Genomic DNA, 19,768 nt, shown 5'->3' with positions numbered 1-19,768 from the left:
ATGGAAGAGGAGTTTGAAAGAATTGAAGAGGAGTTTGAAATCATAACCAGCCATCTTGAATAGTACAATTCATGACAATTGAATTACATTTAGTTTTACTGTTTTAGTCTGGGTTATATTATCTTTGATGTTATTGTAACTGAGCATCTTTGACTAAAACAAATTTGTGTGTGCGTGTGTTTGTGTGTGTGTGTGTGTGTGTTTGCATGTGTGTGCGTGTGTGTGCATGTGTGCATGTGTAACCTTAAAGAAACTACATTAGAAATCATCTCTTTTTTTTAATCCTTCTAAAAAATACACTATGCTTTTAATACTATATTCACCAATTTGAAAATATGAAAACACTGTTTATCATCATTATTATTATTATTATAAAATGAAACGTTTTTATTTCTGAGGATTATCAAAGCAAGCAAGACAACAACATTAGTCCCAAAGGACGACTGGACTGATGAATGCACACTGAGGGAGAATGAAAACTCAGGGGGGCAGTAACATAATCATGGCTGCCTACTGCCGTAAAAAGTCATAGAAGAAGAAATACCTGGAAGAAGAAGGATGACGTCACTGCGCCTTACCCACAAACAGCTAAAGAGAAAGATGGAGGAAGTGCGCGTCTGTACTCCGCAGCTTGCGGAATCAGACGCTCAAAATAACACTAGTAGTTCCCCTAACGCGGCTTCTGTGACAGATGCTGACAAAGTAATAAACACTCAAATAGATAATACCCCGGTCGAAGGTGAGTTTTGTCTAGAATGTGCAAATTCAGCCGTTTGGCATTGTATGCCCTGCCGAGCCAGCGTTAGCGCTTTAGCTAACTGGCTAGCCAGCGCAGCCGTCGAGTGAGCTAGCTCCTTAGGCGAATACGTGACTGCTAGTGCTGTGTGAGTTCGACGGGACGCTTTAATCCTGAGAACAGCCAGGTTGTCGTGCAACCACACAAAGTCAAGAGGCTTGCGCGTTATTTTTAAAAAAAAATTTTTAACAGGCCTCCGCAAGTGGTCGTCCAGTTGGTTGCTGTTAATCTAGCGCCCCCAACCCATACGGCCTCTCTGGCCCTTTAAACTAGCCACATACCGGAAGTTGGGCGGCTAACTGGGTTTGGTGCCGAAAACCATCAGAAGAGTCACCTGTCAGTGGGTGACATTAACTGTATCCTCTCTGTCAATATGAGGTGAATAAGTTAACACTGAAACGGTCAATGGAGAATCACTATTTTTTTTTTTTACTTCAGTTGAGGATACAGTGCGCAGAGGAATTCGAAGGCTCTCGCACCCCTTCAGCTCAGTTGTCATCCATCACAAATCGCCTTACCCAGCAGTAGAATAAACATGTTTTCAAGACGAGGGTGTGAATAGGAGATGTTTCCTCCCTATTCCAAACTTTGCACACAAGTTTTGAGATGAAGTACAATCTCTGATCTCTTGTTAACTTCTACTGTGATTATCATTTTTGGTAAGTACATTATTTGACATGGATATTTTGGGCAGAAAGTATCAGGGAATATTGGCAAAAAAAGCTAATATAAGCTTTTAATGTGTAATAATTTTTTTTTGCTTTGATTTAGTGTAGAATTATTACATTGCAGAAGTTGTTGTTTTAATAACTGTTGAGCCCACCATTTAGGTGATCAGTATTGAGATTATTGAAAATATTTCATTGTCGTTTATTCCAGTGCCTTATTGTTCCTACATTTCACACTGCAATGGTCATGGTCAGAACTGATTAATACAGCCATTATTATTATTATTATTATTATTATTATTATTATTATTATTGTTATTATTATCATAAAAATAAACAATATTTTTATAAATATAGAAGAACAGCAGAAACACGGTATCTACCAGTCATTAATATCAGTTATGGCCTTTGATTACAGCATCCCACATCAAACCACACACCAAACCATGGCATTGTTAAATTTTTTAGACATGTATGTTGACAGTGAGGATTAAGTTCATTGTCACTGTAATACACATAACCTTTTAATAATTGAATTGCAATGGCTCTAAAAATGAAACTTCTTCACAAAAATAGTCAAAAAACTCTAAAAAAAATCTGAAACTGTCGAGCTGATATGAATTGTTGTTGCAGGATGTTCGAGAGGTGTGCATGTTGTGTTTCAAGTGACAGTGGGCAGAACACGATGTACTTTATTGACGTCATCAGGGCAAGAGGTTGACCTCATGCAGTCAGTGGCTGCATGGATGCGGGAGTTCAGTGAACAATGACCATGCGTCAGGTACTGAACAAGCAGAATGAAGCAGTCGAGGGTGAAACTATGACTTTCTCACATGGGAGCAATACATGGAGAGATAGGTGTTTCGGGGTAGTGTTGAAGAGAATACTTCAGTCCACTATTTTTTTGCAGTAATTGGAGTGTTTTATATAATTGAATGATGGAAGACCTCCTAGTTCACAGTTGTCCCACATAATAATAATGATAAATAATGCTAATCATGTTATACAGTGAATTGTATATTGCTTTGTGTTCTGAGGGGCTGGTTGCATCTTGAACTTAAGTGAAATTCAGTTAAATATAAAAGATGGTTCTTTTGAACAGGAAGTTGTCGTTAAAGCATGTAAACTTGTTTTCCTCGCTACAAAACCACCTTATTTTTGAATGTTGGATCAGACCTTTATTACACTCATTCAACAAAATTGTACAAACTAGCATTTCATTTTTCACCTCCATAATTTAAAAACAAAACAATTTGTGCATTCATTAAAAATGTCAGTGTGTTTGATCAACATCACAATGTGGAGCAACAGTCGGATTGTTTTAAGTATACAATTATTTGTTATGTAGAGAAGGTTTGAATGATATTATATATTATATATAGAAGCTTATGAAAGTGAAATCTGAATATTCAACTTGTGTGGAGAAAATGTGCGTCTCACTGGAGATAAATTGGAGAGAGCTCGTTATTTGTTCATCATGTTTGAATAATCTCCCCACTGGGGTCACTGTGGCTTTGTAAGCCAGTGGATTGTTGAGAGTGACAGTTTACTCTGCCATACAGGAGACAAGGATGAAGAGGAGCTACTCGAGGGTCTCCTCACCGACGACTACTGCCATGTGTGTGAGGCTGTGCTATTGTTTGAATCTCAGCGGCTGTCCCACTATGAGGTGTGTACAACTTCCCCAAACACTAATCACTGAAATGTTGTCCAGTTTTATTTACCTCACTCGGTATGACCCTTTGTAACAATGTCTCCTATATCCCCCAACGGCAGGGAAAGAAACATGCCCAGAGAGTCAAGCTGTACCTGCAGGCCAAGAAAGCTGAATCCACAGCAACCCAGGTTAGCGCTAATTTATACATTTTACTTTTCACACATTTTATAATTTATATTATACAAAGAAGTGCAACATAATATTCCACTCAAGACAATGTTAGTGTAGTGGAGGAATGCAGAGCACAACCCATTATGTGGGTAAAGAGTGGCCAAGTCCCGTCTGAGTGTGCCAACACAAGTATTTTGAGTTAAATGAAAGCAGAAACAAGAAGCAGAGGAGATTATACGGTGCATTCAGAAAGTATTCAAACTCCTTCACTCTTTGGCCACTTCATGCTGAAACTGTTGAAATTATTTTTCTCCTGTCTTCACTCAAAATAACAATATGACATCAGAATTTTAGAAATTTTTGGAAATTCCTTACCTGGGGGAAAAAAAAAAAAAAAATCAAATTCACACAAGCATCTGTGAAAGAACCGGGCCATGAGGGTGAAGACTCTGCCTGCAGCTGTCAAATTGTGTCAAAGCACATGTGTGATGGTGTGTGTTGTGGATCAATAGATGTGGCAACAATTGCTTTCAGGGAGACGGATCGGGACACTCAATTTGTGCTCAGGTGGGAGTGCAGACAAAGGAGTCCAGGTCTAGGGTTTAGACTGTTTATCTAGATGCAGTGAAATTCAGCATGCCAAATGCAAAGTCCACCAGTTTCTGTACATATGGGATTCTGAGAGGATTCACTACCTGATATGTGATGAGACCACCGATCAGAGAGTGTGCCTTTAATCCTTTGATCCTGGCATCACCGGGGATTGCGTCATAGCATTTCAATTAACGATTATCCATAACTTTCACACTGTGCAGCACATGAAGGTTGCTTTAGCTGTAGCTAGCAGAACAGAACACGACTCAGAAACACCACCCATCACCATGCAGAATGGGAAGCCTGATGTTGCCAGTATCTTAGCAAGGAAGTGGAGATTGGTCAGGTTTGAGGAAAAGCTGAGTGGAGCAAAGTTCAGGGAGAAGCCTCTGGGAAACCTGGTCCAGAGGGATCAGCTCTTCAGAATGCGTTGGATTAAGTTTGACTCCTTCCAGCGGGACAATGGCCATAATCACACATCCAAGACAACACCTCCAATGACAGAAAACGCCCAGATCCAGGTTTGTCATGTAATGCTAAGACTCGAGTATAACATAACTCAAAGTTTCTTCGACTATCTTGACAAACTGGTCTGAACACTTGTGTCAATGGGATATTTCAGTTTATCCTTTTCAGTAAATTTGCATACTGTGTCTATTGGTATGAAATTAACTGAAGGGGTCTGAATACTTATTGAATGCACTGTAGGGGAAAAGGGTATGTGGTCAAAACTAATCTAAGATATCTATCCTATTTACCAATTCACTCATTTTCAGATCAGCCTGACTCATGTCTCTTTTTATTTTTACTTTTTTTTACAGCGGACCACGACTACTAATAAGGACCGTTTCTGTGGGTTGTGTAATATGGTGTTTAGTTCCCACTTGGTGGCAAACTTTCACTATGAAGGCAAAGTCCATACAAAAAATCTTCGCAAACAAGGTGTGCAGCCCCCAGGCAAGTGTGATGGAAACCTATTGTAGTGATTCAAATTTTAATATTTAAAGGGACAGTAATCGATTGTAAAGCAATACATGTTTTGTAAAAATCTGCAAATATTTCCTCACTGGCCGCTTGCTGTCGCTTCCATGCGTGCGCCAGAAAAACAATCCGGGTTTTCGACGCAGCCCTGGCTCTGTAAATCGAAAACAAATGCTGCTGCTACGCTGGGCTTTTGGCAGTCTCACATATCCGAGGCTGCAGCTCCGAGTCTCAGTCAGAGCAGTAAATTCACAACAACAAAGTGACAACATTTCTCCAAAATTGCTTACTGCCCCTTTAAAGATGAACAGTACATTTCGTTGACGGCATGATTCAACTGTCTGCTCAAGTCTTGCCTAATTTCAGAAAGGAACACAAATTAACTTAATATAATTTCTAAATCTAGTCATGAACAGGTTCACGGAGGTGTGTACTTCACCAAGGTCGACTCAGGATCCTGACGGGGCAGACCAGGCGTCAGTCCCAGAGGGGCGTGCGGAGCATCTTGTGGACCCAGCGGCCGCCATAACTACCCCGAGCACCGTCGATCTGAAGGACCCGAACAAGTGCTGCGCTCTGTGTACTGCTTCCTTCAACAATCCCCAAATGGCTCTGCAGCACTACAATGGACGCAGACACCAGAGGAATCAGGCGAGACAGGAGCTGATCAAAGAGCTGGGAGACGATGTCCAACAAGGTAACACGGGGTCCTACCTCAACAGTGCAGGGCAATACAACGATAACAAACACTGACGGAAGGAAATTATACATAATCAGTCACACATTGGGATTCTACATTTGTTTTAAGAGCCAAAATTAATGTATAATATATCTGTTTTTTTCTTTTTTAGATACTGCATGTCCTTATAAGCAACAAATACAATAAGTAGAAGCTGGCAACAGCTTATAAATGGTCAAGATGTAAACAAAACAAATGACGCGAGTAGCGTGACGGGAAATTCGCCTCCGTCGCTCTTGTTGAAATTTTTTAACTCAAGCAAAATATTCGTGTGACACGTCGACGTGATAGCCAATTAGCATGGAGATCCTCGCTCCGTCACTGTATTGAAATGTCCTGTTAGATAATATTATAGCAGAGACTGTTTGCAGTTGCAGTAACAGTTGTTTCTGGCATCGCTGGATCATTTATGCCGTCTCTCCCTCCCCTCCGACCTCACCCTGAGCTCTGTGTTCTCTGCAGCCAACTTCCTGATGTGTCAGATGTGCAGTGTGCAGTTTAACTCTGTGGAGATGTACCAGGCACACGTACAGGGAAACAAGCACCAGATTAGGTACGTGTCATCATTATTTATTTATTCATATAACTGTAATTAACATTTAGCCTCTCCTACACTAAACTTCAACTTGCCAATCTAGGACTTGGGCAACATTAGGTGTATTTATTATTTTATACCAAATCTGAATATTGCAATTATTGCAAACTACTTGAATAATGAGTATTCAGTATGCCTCTGCTTGTATCATTCATAGACTGGCCGTATTCCTGGTTGAGCAAGTAGGAAATGGTTTGACATGAACTTAACCTACAGCAGTTGATAAGATGATTGTATTATGAAGTAACATTTCTGTACGTTTTGTTTTCCTGCTCTCGAGTGGCAGGAAAACACTTAGTGGCACTTTAGTCTGATGTCAACATTTATCTCCAGACTCAAAAGCAGCTTAATTACTGTTCACATGCTCTTGACCAGGGAGAAGAAGGTGGTCGACCTCTGCAAATCCCAACAGAAAAACTACAACACATATGCAGACGAACTGGCAGATTACATTCAGGTACAGAAAGCCCGGGGGATTACCACCAAGACCAGTCCAGTCCTCCCTCAGGGTGACACACAAGAGGATGAAGAGGGAGTACAGGAAGTTTTGAATAAGAGGAATATCACAGGACTGAAAAATCAGCCACACCCTAGTAGTTACTACCCACCGAATGGTGGATGGCGTCCTCCATTTCACGGCCCTGCTTGGCCTCCTCACAGCTGGGACTTCAACTGTCCTCCTCCAGTCCTCCCAGGCTCAGGCTCAGGCCTTCCACAGTTCACCAGTCGTCCCATGAAGAGATCCTCCTCTTCCTCTTCCTGTAGCATTAGCACAAGTGACAGTGATGACAGTGAATACAAGCAGAGAGAAAGGAGGAGGATTAGGAGATCCGAGAAGGAGCGAGGCAAGAGGACACGAGATGAGGACTCAGACAAAGAGGAGAGGAGGAGGAAACGGCAGCGGAAGGAACGAGACAATGAGAAAACGATGAGAAAACGAGAGGAGACTGTAGAGTCGGAGCAAGAGCGGAGGAGGAAAAAGCAAAAGAAGCAGGGCAAGGGGGGAAGAAAAGAAAAAAAATCCCAGGAAGATGACGTTGAGAAGGAAGGAGGAGATATGGAGATGGACAATGTACAGCCAGAAGACATGATGGACAATAGAAAATATACTGAAGTACATATTCAGGCTGAAATTAATGTTGGAGAGGGAGAGTGTGGGCCGGACGAGTCGACCAAACCCAAATACAGGAAAGAGAAGAAGAAAATGAGAGAGAAACTAGACACTCGGACGGAGGAGGAGAAGCTGTGGGATGACTCCATTCTGGGCTGTTGAGCTCTGAGATGCTGTCGTGTCTAAGACTACACACAAAGTTATGAGCTTGACTTTGAAAATGTCAAAACTGTGTAGTGATACAATTATTGAAATTATTTTGATAGCAGTAAACTAAGCAATTTTCACCGTCTGCCGGAGTGGAGCCCCGGCAGTTCTTGTCCACAGACGCAAGTTCATGCAAACACAAATTGGGAATGAATGTTGTCATTGACCTTGGGGTGGTTTACATTATGTATAGCACAGCTATAATAACTTTATTTTTTCACTATGACACTTATTAATATATTGGATTCAATTCTTGTGCTGCCATATTTAAATCTTACTTTGTTTGCATATTATTTACAAATCATCAACTCTTGAGTTATTTAAGTTAGGTTTGAGTGTATTAGATTGTGATCTCTTTAGCAGCCTGTGGTTGGCGCTGTCGAGCTTCATTCTGCGCTTCAGTAAAGCAAATTAAAAGCCCACGGATGTTGGAAGCTCTGTCATTTCATTTCTTTTGAAGCTCCGTCTGCTCTCAGTTGAGAGGCACAAAGACTGATAGGAGGCAACCAGATAGGTTCGGTGCATTCTGAATATAGCGGTAACCATAAAAGCACAACAAACTCTGTGTCCTTTGCGACATGTGACATGTGCGCATATGTCTTTGATACGTGTGCACATGTCTTTGATACGTGTGCACATGTCTTTGATACGTGTGCACATGTCTTTGATACGTGTGCACATCCAAATAGCACACAAAGTGTTTGGGGTCAGACAGGTGCAAAAATTCGAATGAGGACGGCTCTTTAAAACCATCAGAATTCATGTTCAGGTGCAGTCTCTGATGAGTTGAACAAAGGCAGTTTAGGATATTTTAAGGGGACTGAAAAGAGGCTAAATAAATGTTTATCAAAATTTCCAGTTGCTCTCTTGATTCATGAAGATCCCAAGGTTTTTACGAGTTTAATATAAAATAAAAACCTTGGCTGGCTGTCATACTTATTCCTCAAACAACACTTGCTTGTGTTTTCACACATGCTTACATGTCTCTTGAGTGCTGTTTCCCTCAAAATATTAACATGGTGGTTTGTGGATAATATAAAAAGTCATACACAAATTTTAAGTTAGGCAGCTCTGATGGATTATTGCAGTTAACTAGTTTGGTTTTATGAAAAACTAGATTACTAGATCTAAAAAAAAGTTTGACGTTTTCAGACACTATGGAGTATTGACTCAGAGAAAGCTTCAGACGGAAGTGATCGTCTAATATTTACAAACTACTCTGTGTAATGTAGGTGCCATTAAAAAGCTGTCAATAACTGCTTCAACAGGCCAAGAGATTAACAGGTCGTTTTGAGGACTACATTAGATGTTCGAGTATCAGATATTCGATTGCATCAGGATCCTCGGTGCAGCCAGCAACCAGCATTATTTATGCTGGTTGGAATAACTGAGAAGTGTATCACAGGATTTAAGCCAAAAACATGCATGAAATAGCTTTATTGTATCTTTTAAAGTAAAATAATCATTTGAAAGACTCTTGTTTATTTCAAATCTAAAATGTAAATGACAGAAGTAACAGCAATTGATGTTAGATGAAACGTCGCTGGCTTCGTCGCTCAGCAGTGTGTGAAGAGCAGCTCTGAAGCCCCCTGAGATCTCCTGTTTTCAAAGAATCCTGCGGTCTTGTTCCCTGTGTTGCTCGCACCTACGACCCCCGTAGAGCTACAGGTGCCCACATCCTCTCGTTTCAAGACCCCCACCAGACCTTTCTACATCTTAACCTTACACACACACACACACACACAAACACACAAAAACACACACACACACACACACACAAACACACACACACACACACACACACACACACACACACACACACACACACACACACACACACACACACACACACACATCTATCTTAGTGAGGACACTCATTTGCAAAATACATTGCCTGGCCCCTTACCCTAACTGTTTGATGGTCTGTATTGTGGATCAATAGGTGTAGCCACAATCGCTTCTTGTTGTCGGGTCAGAACACTAGATTGATCTAGATGTAGTAGTAGTCCAGCATGAAAAATGCAAAGTCCATCACAGTTTCGTAATAAATGTGTCTACGTCTGCTATAACTTTAAAGGAGAAGGGGGAAAAAAAATTCTGAGAGGGTTTACCATCACCTGTATGCAACGAGATCCCAGATCATAGGAGTGTGTGTACCTTTGGTCACTTTAATCACTTTGAGTGTCTGTGCCTTTGGTCACTTTAATCACTTTGAGTGTCTGTGCCTTTGGTCACTTTGATCCCTTTGAGTGTGTGCGCCTTTGGTCACTTTAATCACTTTGAGTGCTTGTGCCAGATCATAGGTTTGTGTGTACCTTTGGTCACTTTAATCACTTTGAGTGCTTGTGCCAGATCATAGGTTTGTGTGTACATTTGGTCACTTTGATCACTCTGAGTGCTTGTGCCAGATCGTAGGAGTGTGTGTACCTTTGGTCACTCTGAGTGCTTGTGCCAGATCGTAGGAGTGTGTGTACCTTTGGTCACTCTGAGTGCTTGTGCCAGATCGTGGGAGTGTGTGTACCTTTGGTCACTCTGAGCCCTTGTGCCAGCTCGTAGGAGTGTGTGTACCTTTGGTCACTTTGAGCGCTTGTGCCAGATCATAGGAGTGTGTGTACCTTTGGTACACACACTCACAGTGATCACTTTGATCACTGTGATCACTTTGAGTGTGTGTGCCAGATCAAAGGAGTGTGTGTGTGTGCCTTTGATCACTATGATCAACTGCAATTTTGTGAAAGGATTTCAATTAACGATTATCAAGAATTGAAATGAACATTCAAACTGTGCAACATATGACAGTGACTCATTAATCAACAAGCACTTGGAACACAAAAAGAGCATAAACAACACAGATCTAGCAAGTCAAAGTCACACAACACAACCGTAGCTAGCAGAATACTGTTACACGACTCAGAAATACTGTTACAGACTTGCAGTCAGCTTTGAATCACATCATTTAGATAGACAGAACACAACTCCAACTACACGTACTGCCAAACAGAAAACACTAACATAGTGAGCATAGAGGCATGGCCTTCCTTATACTGACCTTGACGATCACAACGAAAAGCCTAACCCCCACCCTAACGTTATTCTAACCCCAAACTAAACCAAGTCTGCAAGGTGTCAGAAAGTGACAACTGGCCAAAATTCTGCAATGTCTTTACTTGAAAATGGTCCTCACAAAGATAGATGTACAAGTACTCTCACACATCCACACACTCACAAAACACTCCACAGCCACCACTTGTATGATATAAGAAGTCTTCAGGTTCATCAGTCTTGAGGTCTTTGGATAGTAGGACTATGAACAGTCAGAACAAAAGGGACATTAAACTCATAATTCGAGGAAGAGAACGTAAAATGTTTTTTTTAAGGGAGATATAAACTACAAGGAAATCTCAAGTGCTTCCTTGAGATGTCACACTGTCTTCAACCTGTCGTTACCACTAGTAAACGCAGAATCGCTCAGAGTCTATGAGTTTTCATATATGAATAGATGAGCAAAAATCCCAGTCACTCATTGGTTCCAGTTTTTTTTAAATTTGCTGTTTCATGTCGTCATTAGTGAAATACCTTTGGCTCTTGGAATGATATTTGGCAAAACAAACAATTTGAAGTAGATACCCCTGGAAATTACAAAGAGAATTTTCACAATTTTCTTTAATATTTCAAAAAATATTAATGGATTAATTGACCAATCAATCAATGCTGAAAATAATTGGAAGAGGCAGCCTTGACGGACTCATTACAAGTTACATTTCAAGCTGAACCTTCACTCTTGACCTTTCACATGTGTTCCAGATTACATTGAAGTCAGATCTCGTCTGTTGCCTCTGTATTTTCCCTTTTATTTTTCACTGTTATTTGAATATAAGTAAATATCTGCATTTCATGATTCAAACTGACAATGATTTGACATTCACATGACAAGAAATATTAGCTCCCTGTGTCGCTCGAGGCAGCACTTGAAGCTGTTTTTGTCTGTTTGGGAAATGTTTATGTACTCTCATGATTCTTGCACTTTGGAATAATATCTTCATGGTTAATGCAGCTTACTGTAAATCGCTTTTGACAAAAGCGTCTGTGAAAAGGAATGTAATGTAATGTAATAAAATTCAGAGATCAGTTTTTTTTAATGCACGTCCTACTAAATATCAGCAAATATTCTTTTTTGTTAAATAAATGAGAAACATATTCAATCTGTAATTGAGAATGAATAATTTAAATTTTAAAACTTTTCATAAAATTTTCCAGATGCAGTTGAATGAAATGAACCTGTTCACAGAAGAGGAGAATTTTCCACATTTATCTGATTTATGATTGCATAGCAGCATGCAGGGAAGTTATCTATTGAATATTCAATATGTATATACTCTCCAGCATTGCAGATTAGGTCTTGTATCACTGACCCTTAGTTTCAAGAAAAGGGCTCTAGAAATGTATGTATTATTATTGTTATTTCCTACAGTTTGAGCTCAGCGCGTCGGTATTCCCTTGCCGTGCTCTGCAGTGACACACGGAGCTGCCGTATGTAGGACTCCACCGACCTCGAGGTCACGCACCTGGGCAGAGACCACAGCGCTGCAAGCTGCTGCTCTGTGAAAATGAAAAAAACATATATTCATATCGCTCGATGTGCAGTATCATTGCCAGCGCCTATGAAACATCCCCAATGTTTTCAGCTGTTTGTCACGATCCAGGTGATATTATGACACTTTGTGCTTATTCTGTTGAACTGAATGTTTGTCCAACATCCTGCATCTCTGAGGTGAAAACACAAGTGAACCGAGCCGCACGTTTCACGATCCATAGTGGTTTAATGCTGGTATCCTTTGTTTTTGCAAGCTGCCTGTTATGTCTCACGCACATTTTAATATAAGTGGAGGGGTTGTTCTTTTTCCAGCAGTGTGTGTTATGTTTAAGTCCCTTGGTTGGTGTATGGCCCACTCTGATAGGCCCTGTGTGTGTGTGTGTGTGTGTGTGTGTGTGTGTGCGCGTGGGCGTGTGTGGGTGTGTTCATGTGTGTGTGTGTGTGTGTGTGTGTGTGTGTGCGCGTGTGTGTGTGTTATGTTTAAGTCCCTTGGTTGGTCTATGGCCCACTCTGATAGGCCCCGTGTGTGTTTGTGTTTGTGTGTGTGTGTGCGTGCGTGTGTGTCACATTGGGGTTTTACCTTGACGTCTCAGGGCCCTGTAAGCTCAGTTCCTCCCATCACCTCTGACAGATAGACAACAGGAAAAGAAAGTATCAGCACTCTCCCTCAGCTGCCACTCAAGATACGAAACACACGCGCACACACACACACACACTGGCGACCAGACAAAATGACCCCGCTGCTGCTGTCATGGACGCTTTTGACTGTGTCTCTGTGGACCGCAGGTAGGACCAGTATGTTTCTGTTGATCTACACGTCGCTTGTTTGTTGTTTTGTAAGACCGACATCATCGACATCACAATGTCGGTCAGGGGCCCGTAGCGAGGGATGTGCTGAGATCTCCGCACGCTGAAATGTAATCTGATATTTAAGTTAAATTATATTCCAAACATTCCCATCCATAATAGTTTTGGTTCTAAATGAAATCTTTTTTGAAGGTCAAACAGAGTACAAACACAGCAGCCTTTAGTTTGTTTGTCAAAACTGTAAGTCATTTAAGTCATAAATCATTTGTTGTCCGTGGATTTGAACAACAATAGTGGTGCACATGACTGTAATACATGAACGTGATGTGTACAGTCGTGATGCTGCGTGTGCTCTGCGGCAGGCCTTCTATATTGTGGCTCTACCGAAGCATTTTTAACGAGTTCCATTGTAAAGTGACACTCGTCAGTTTGGTGAATTCGTGAACGCCACGCAATTTGTACATCTCGGATATGTTTTTATGACGAGAACGACGTGATCATCCAACAGATTTAAGAACCAGCGAGTCTTAACCTTTCACACGCAGGCAGCCTTTGAATTGTCGCTTACCTTTTAGATATTTCAAAAGACTCGTGATTGCAACAGGCACATGCCCACATACCTGGCTTGAAAACCCACGAAAGAGGCCCTGGTACTGATTCTGAAACCAGATAAAATAGCTTTTCCAACGGAGACGTCCCTTAGAACATTGCATAAATGCTCAGTCGGACTCCCTCAGCAGCGATTTCAAAATGTCACCTTCACAAGTTTAAAATACATACAAGAGATTTCTTCACAGTTGGGCTTCATTTCCATTCCCGCGACACTTTTGGTGATAGTGTTTCCATGTTGCTCAGTGGCTTTGTGCACAATCGCTCGTATGTGCTTTTACTTTAATGTTAACGGATATTCCTCAAACCTTCCTGAACACCACCTTCCCTAAGACCGGTATGGTGTTTTAAAGCCTCAGCTGTTAACGATGTATGACCATAAATCCCGTATTAGACTGTAGGAGTTTTACTAAAAAGTACTGATCTGATCTGTTTCTCCTCCAAGATTCCGGCCACATACTTCTACAAAAGCCCGTCACAGTTCTTTATCCCAAGATCTCCAGTCAAGCGGTTATTGAGTGTGACTGCGTCAACATCTCCTGCAAGTCCGTCCTCTGGTTCCGCAGCACTCGCAGTGTCGGCAACTTACAGTTCCTGGGCACGTGCAACAACGCCAACCGCTTTACCCATGGGGCCGGCGTAGCAAAGGAACGGTTCCAATTCGACAAGCGGGGGACCTCGTCCTTTGTGCTACGCATCGCCAACGTGATGGAGGAGGACGGAGGGATTTATTCCTGCGTCCTAAAGGACATGGGCCCCACACATGTATGGAACCCCGGGAGTGTTCTGCGGCCGGGAGGTTTGTATGCTGAACTTTCAAGTGCTTCATTTACTGCAGTTCAATATCAAGTGTTCAACACCAAGTGGCTGTGAGCTTCTGGAGGAATAAGTGACTCGCAGCAAGTGGCAAAAATGCAAAGCTGAAACTAACCTCGGCCAGGCTCAGTATGTCAACACAATTTATTAAAATTGATTGTACAATGAAGATTTTGACTTGGAAAAAGGATGTGGCACCAGCTACCATGCGGCGTACCTAGATTGAGGATTTAAAAAAAAAAAATGATCACGTCCCTCTCTAACTCAAATTACTGATCTGTTATCCTTTTGAACCAGTCACACATTTTGCTTCCAACTCAAAATATGTCATTATTTAAAATATGACTATCATATGACTGGACGCTGTGCAGTGAATCCTTTTTCTTCCGCGATTAGTTCCAACCAAAGTCTTCGCTATCAAGCCTCAGAGTAAGAGCAACTGGACCTCAGCATTACTCCGCACAGTGAACGCTCGTGTTTCTTTTATTGAGAGACGTACACACGCAGCAGGTTTAAATGGGACATTTCATAGTTTACATGTTGCTTAGGATGGCGTCTGAGCAGTTCTTTGTGAGCAGTTGGTGCTGCCTGTCCACAGGAACGGCAGTTCAATGTAGAGTGAAATGGACAGTGACAGGTTTCGACGGATAAGACAAAAACCACATATTTACTAAAGTGATGCGAGGGGTTCATTCATCAGTGCGCGACGTCTTGTGAGAAACTGTCCACTAGCTTTTACTTGAGAGTCGCACACAGACAAACGACGCACATGATGTGTTTGTAGAAAGAACTTGTGTTGTGGTTGAGAAACATTTGAAATATAGGGACAGGTTGAAAATGTCCCCCTTATGTTGATTTGTCCTTCAAAGATTCTTTTCGGCCTCTCCTCACTGAACACGATCAGTTGTCACTTTGTCTTTATGGTTGTTTTGGTCTTCTTCTGACAGTGACCCCTCCGACATCACCTCCTCCGACGAAACCCAAACCACCGGTCAAGTCCGTCTGTCGCTGTCCTAAGAAGAGTCCTGCAAAGGGTGAGTTTGTACGGATTTTTCTGCAACGGAGAACGAGCACTTGTTTGTGACAGTGCGTGATCTCTACAATGTTTGTCCCCGCTTGAGCTTATGGGCTCACGATGTATAAATTACAGGCTCAAATCTTCTGCCCTGTACCAGAAGGAGTAAGCAAAAAGAAGCGATGTTTGATACATTTTACATGGCTACAGTGCAATCAGCTATGATACATCTAAAGGAAACCTTCCTGTGTGTATTGTGTGTTTGCTCTAGACGGCTGCGACCCCCCGGTTCTGTGGCCGCTGGTTGGCCTCACTGCCGGCCTGGCCCTAGCTCTCATCTGCACACTGTACTACTTCAGCCGTGAGTAGTCCTTTATATATTTATATTATATTTAAATATATATATAGACTATATATATATATATATTATTATTATTTATCACTGAGTATTTTATTTTGTTTGAACACGTTCTTGCTTACAGGGCTACCGAAGAAATGCCGCCACCACTTTGTGAAGTAAGTGGATTACTACAGGATTTTATTTTTATTGGTATAGATTATAGACTATAAATTGCTTGTTGATTTCATTGACTATGCTTTAGTCTCTTTGTTTTGATTTTCTCCATGAAGGGTCAGACAGAAGCCTTGAAGCGCTGCATGCAAAGCTTGTATGAGAAGTACGGTTTGGATTGTAACTCTTCATATTTATATGTAAACATTTATTGTATGTGATGTTAAAAACTGCTGCACCATGAAAATCATAGCTTGTCAATGCTAATTTCAATGATTATTTGAAAAAATGTTCACATACTCTTTACACCTACATCTGTTATTACAGTGGCTGAAGTGCTTTGCTTTAGCCGACGTCCAGTGGAGAGCGAAGGACGTGATCAGCTCAACTCTGCTGACATCAACGTGTCCTGTATAGTTACAGTGACACGTTTGCGAAGACAGAGAGAAGATTTACGACTTCAGCAGCAGAAGCCATGTAACATATTGTGATATACTGACTCCATTTAATTTTTTTTTTTTACACAATTTAAAAGACAGAGCTCCAGCAAGTTTCAATTTAACCCACGTGTTGTAACTTTTCAACTATAACATCAATATTCAATGGCTCCATCAATTTATCAAGGTACGTTTTCAATTCAGCAGGTTTGGGATCAGCGGCATCGTTTTTTATGTATGTTTCTATTCATTAAAATTGAAGACAAAGCCAAACTTTTGTGATACAAATGTGCTGTGTACGTACACAGAAAACTGATCTGCATATTTACATACAAAGAGCAGGTAGACCACGAAACGGCTCAAATAGAAATGCGACACATTTGCTCAGTTACTTTTTTTGCTCTTTGTGCTATTTATTTTGTTTGTCATTTTGCCTTTGACGGTATTTTAAAAATAAATGTTCACACATTCATCTTGAAGAAAAATAAATCTGTCAGGTGAATTCCTCTGTGAGATGGACAATAAAAATGTGCATTTCTAATAATTTCATTTAAGTTGTTGTGTTTTCTGTTTTGTCTTAGAGATATCATCTGGAGAACATTTTTTAAACAATCCACTGCCTCATATACACAGCCAGATTAATGACACTTCATTAGGGGTTGGTGCTTTGCTCAAGGGCACTTAGGCAATATAATAATACAGGTATGACCCTGAGGTCAAATGCTGTGTGTGTGTGTGTGTGTGTGTGTGTGTGTGTGTGTGTGTGTGTGTGTGTGTGTGTGTGTGTGTGTGTGTGTGTGTGTGTGTGTGTGTGTGTGTGTGTGTGTGTGTGTGTGTGTGTGTGTGTGTGTGTGTGTGTGTGTGTGAGTCTCCAATGACATGTAATGACGTGTGCATAGGTGGTTAATTTATCTACGATGTCCTACATTTCAAAATGTTCATCGCATTGTGTTGTACAGAAGTCTGTGCATGTGTGTGGAGGAGAAGAGAGAGAGAGAGAGGTGGGTGTCGTCCTTCTGTGCTTCCATTGTCAATATTGTGTATGGCGGAAGTTGAGTAGGTGAGTGACAGGGTTTGGCTTCTTTCTTTAATTTTGATGTGTTAACCTGCATCACATTCAGTTTCTGTCAAACCGTCTCCAGTAACGGTAAAAGGATTCATTGGTGCTCTCTTAAATAAATAAGTCTTTTTATTGTTAAGTGTGTATCTTTTTTTGTCTCTCTCTCTCTCTCTCCTTCTCTTTCTTCTCTCCTTCACACACACACACACACACGCACACACACACACACACACACACACCTGTGCAACTGAGCTGATGGTTTTTCAGGTCGCATGTGGGGGGTGTGTGTGCGCGACACTTTCCTGTGTGCTGGAGAAAGAGGACAGACAGAACCGTCTTCACGGTGATGCTATCGCGCTCGCTCAGCTTTGAGCTCTTCATCTAGTCTGAAACAAAAAGACCGCAAAAATACCACAGAGCAAACCACAAGCACTGACAGAGAGAGAGACAGAGAGCGTTACAGTTTTGAAATGAGAAAGCTAAATGAAAAAAAAGAAAAGAAGAAAAGACGTAAAGACTTAGACCTCTTGGCGTGTGTTTTATTAGATAGGATAGAACTTTAGTCATCCCACGCTGGGGAAAAAGAACTCGTTAACTCACTACAGCAGCAGATTGTCATCAAGAATAGCAAATATACACAATAAAAATACAGGAAAAAACTATTTTTATAAAGCTATATAGGCCTACTTATATACATAGTGCAACTATTGCCTTGTGAAGGAAGGCTAAAATGTGCAGTGGATTGAAGTACTAAATATACATCTATATATATATATATATATATATATATATATATATATATATATATATATGGAATACATATTAAATATAACATGATACAAATGCAATCAAGTACATTAATGTGTGTGTGTGTGTGTGCGTGTGTGCGTGCTTGTGTGCGTGTGTGTGTTTGTGTGTATTAAAGTTGATTAAGGACAGCAAATGCACATGCTTGATGAATTCTTGTAAATACCTTGTAAAAGTTGCTATTTAAAATCAAATGTCCTCCGATACTGTCGGCGTTAGTGTGACGGGTTCAATCAAAGCAAAGCCGAGCAAGATTACATCCAGCTGCCAAATTAATAAGAACAGCTTGACTCACTGGGTGGTCGAAATAATCCAAACACCAAAGCTTTAGATAGATGACATAGATGACAGATAAAGATGATAAACTACACACAGTATATTTGGAAAAACCATTTGTGGGAGTTTTGTCCTATAATAACAAAATATAACTGTGCTGTGTGTAAAGTTGTATTACTTTCCTCTGTTAAGTATAATTAGTCACATTAATTAACTAGTTACATTATAAACCTTTTAGAGAGTTACACTTATTATTATACACTTATACTCTTAATATGGCCTACACTAATCAGACTTCTGTTAAAGTTAGATATGGATTGTACAGTTTCTCAAATTGTACTTTGTAGCTTTAACTTCTTTCCAAATTTCAACTGAAAACAGTCGAAATGTTACAAAGAGGAAAGACACTTGATTATTTTTGAATTGCTCTTTATTTAAAGTCTGAAACTTTGAAAAATACCAATTTCCTCTTTCTATGCGTTACATGATATATACACATATATGAACAATACATATTAGTCAAATATAACATTCCATACATCACTTATCAGGAAAATACAATGAGTTTACTTATAAAAAAAACCTGATTTATCTAAATTCGTGACGTTTAAATCAAGCAACAAGAGCACACACTATAATAACACAACATTCATGACCGGTAAAATTTCAAATATGAAAATGTAAAGAGGTTAACATACTGTGCAACATGTCAGTTTATGCTTCACGGGATTAACTAACGTGATGTGTATTCACAGGATAATGTACGTATATTTCTAAAGGTCACATTTGCTACTCATTTGCTAATTTAACTATCAAAGTGAACAAGAGACAGTCCACTGGGTGATGACCCAATACATATACAGATACATGTACAGTCCATGATATAAACCCTATCACATACAACGGAACAATGTTTTTTTCTTTTCAAAATATATTTCCTTTATTTCATTAAATACAATTCAAATATAAACTCCTCATATGTGATTTCATCTTTCTTAGCAAAATATTAAAGAAATATTTTCCAAACCTACATTTACAATCCCATGCAGGAAGTCCTGGTAATAAGAAACGATGAACAAGCGTGTGTCCAGGCGTCTGCATGTGTTCAGCTCCCTCCATTTCCACTTACCCTTGTTGCTGCGCTTGGTTTCCTTTCCACACAACTCCATATCCCACAATGCCTGGCGCTGCGGCCTTGCAGCAACGGAGCCGCGACTAGTGAACCGAACAGGCGAAAGGGCTGATGTTCATTTACCTGAGGCTGCTGCTGTTGTCAGATTGTAAGGACGTCTTTTCTGACTGCATTTGAATTTCAAG

General features: G+C 40.6%; 2 protein-coding genes and 1 long non-coding RNA gene across 7 annotated transcripts; 2 read left to right on the top strand and 1 right to left on the bottom strand.

Moving 5' to 3' along the window:
- The first annotated feature begins 568 nt into the window (after window positions 1-568).
- On the top strand, window positions 569-7,953 carry zmat1 (zinc finger matrin-type 1). Of its 4 annotated transcripts, none has more exons than XM_035630503.2 (7): window positions 569-739; window positions 3,027-3,133; window positions 3,241-3,309; window positions 4,708-4,828; window positions 5,274-5,564; window positions 6,069-6,159; window positions 6,577-7,953. In XM_035630503.2, the coding sequence occupies exons 1-7, from the start codon at window positions 601-603 to the stop codon at window positions 7,472-7,474; spliced, it is 1,716 nt and encodes a 571-aa protein (XP_035486396.1). In that variant the 5' UTR covers window positions 569-600; the 3' UTR covers window positions 7,475-7,953. The 4 variants fall into 4 exon arrangements, with proteins under 4 accessions (XP_035486396.1, XP_035486395.1, XP_035486398.1 ...); XM_035630502.2 differs by having other exon boundaries at window positions 4,708-4,843; XM_035630505.2 differs by lacking the exons at window positions 569-739; window positions 3,027-3,133; window positions 3,241-3,309 and adding an exon at window positions 4,111-4,407.
- On the bottom strand, window positions 4,864-9,580 carry LOC118308980. 2 transcript variants are annotated; one of them, XR_004793376.1, is made up of 4 exons: window positions 9,426-9,580; window positions 6,810-6,960; window positions 5,302-5,487; window positions 4,864-5,021 (listed from the first exon to the last, which is right to left on the bottom strand). It is a non-coding gene; the product is annotated as an uncharacterized LOC118308980 (long non-coding RNA). The 2 variants fall into 2 exon arrangements; XR_004793377.1 differs by having other exon boundaries at window positions 5,307-5,487.
- Window positions 9,581-12,586: 3,006 nt separating this feature from the next.
- Window positions 12,587-16,857, top strand: cd8b (cd8 beta). The gene is made up of 7 exons (XM_035630522.2): window positions 12,587-12,899; window positions 13,975-14,328; window positions 15,293-15,379; window positions 15,632-15,721; window positions 15,843-15,876; window positions 15,991-16,037; window positions 16,199-16,857. Exons 1-6 carry the CDS (start codon window positions 12,845-12,847, stop codon window positions 16,007-16,009), a joined length of 639 nt encoding a protein of 212 aa, XP_035486415.2. The 5' UTR covers window positions 12,587-12,844; the 3' UTR covers window positions 16,010-16,037; window positions 16,199-16,857.
- Window positions 16,858-19,768: the final 2,911 nt, after the last annotated feature.

Source organism: Scophthalmus maximus, chromosome 6 (assembly GCF_022379125.1).
Source record: "Scophthalmus maximus strain ysfricsl-2021 chromosome 6, ASM2237912v1, whole genome shotgun sequence".
NCBI lineage: Eukaryota > Metazoa > Chordata > Actinopteri > Pleuronectiformes > Scophthalmidae > Scophthalmus > Scophthalmus maximus.
The sequence above is the reverse complement of the archived record's forward strand: the minus strand, read 5'-3'. Positions and strand labels throughout refer to the sequence as shown.

What these genes read in the sequence shown, in the direction of transcription:
- zmat1 (XM_035630502.2), top strand. Translation starts at nt 601, where the DNA reads ATGGAGGAAGTGCGCGTCTGTACTCCGCAGCTTGCGGAATCAGACGCT. An exon ending in AGATAATACCCCGGTCGAAG is followed by an intron (nt 740 to 3,026) that starts GTGAGTTTTGTC and finishes TCTGCCATACAG; the next exon opens with GAGACAAGGATGAAGAGGAG. An exon ending in GGGAGACGATGTCCAACAAG is followed by an intron (nt 5,565 to 6,068) that starts GTAACACGGGGT and finishes TGTTCTCTGCAG; the next exon opens with CCAACTTCCTGATGTGTCAG.
- cd8b (XM_035630522.2), top strand. Translation starts at nt 12,845, where the DNA reads ATGACCCCGCTGCTGCTGTCATGGACGCTTTTGACTGTGTCTCTGTGG. An exon ending in TGTGTCTCTGTGGACCGCAG is followed by an intron (nt 12,900 to 13,974) that starts GTAGGACCAGTA and finishes TTCTCCTCCAAG; the next exon opens with ATTCCGGCCACATACTTCTA. An exon ending in TAAGAAGAGTCCTGCAAAGG is followed by an intron (nt 15,380 to 15,631) that starts GTGAGTTTGTAC and finishes TGTTTGCTCTAG; the next exon opens with ACGGCTGCGACCCCCCGGTT.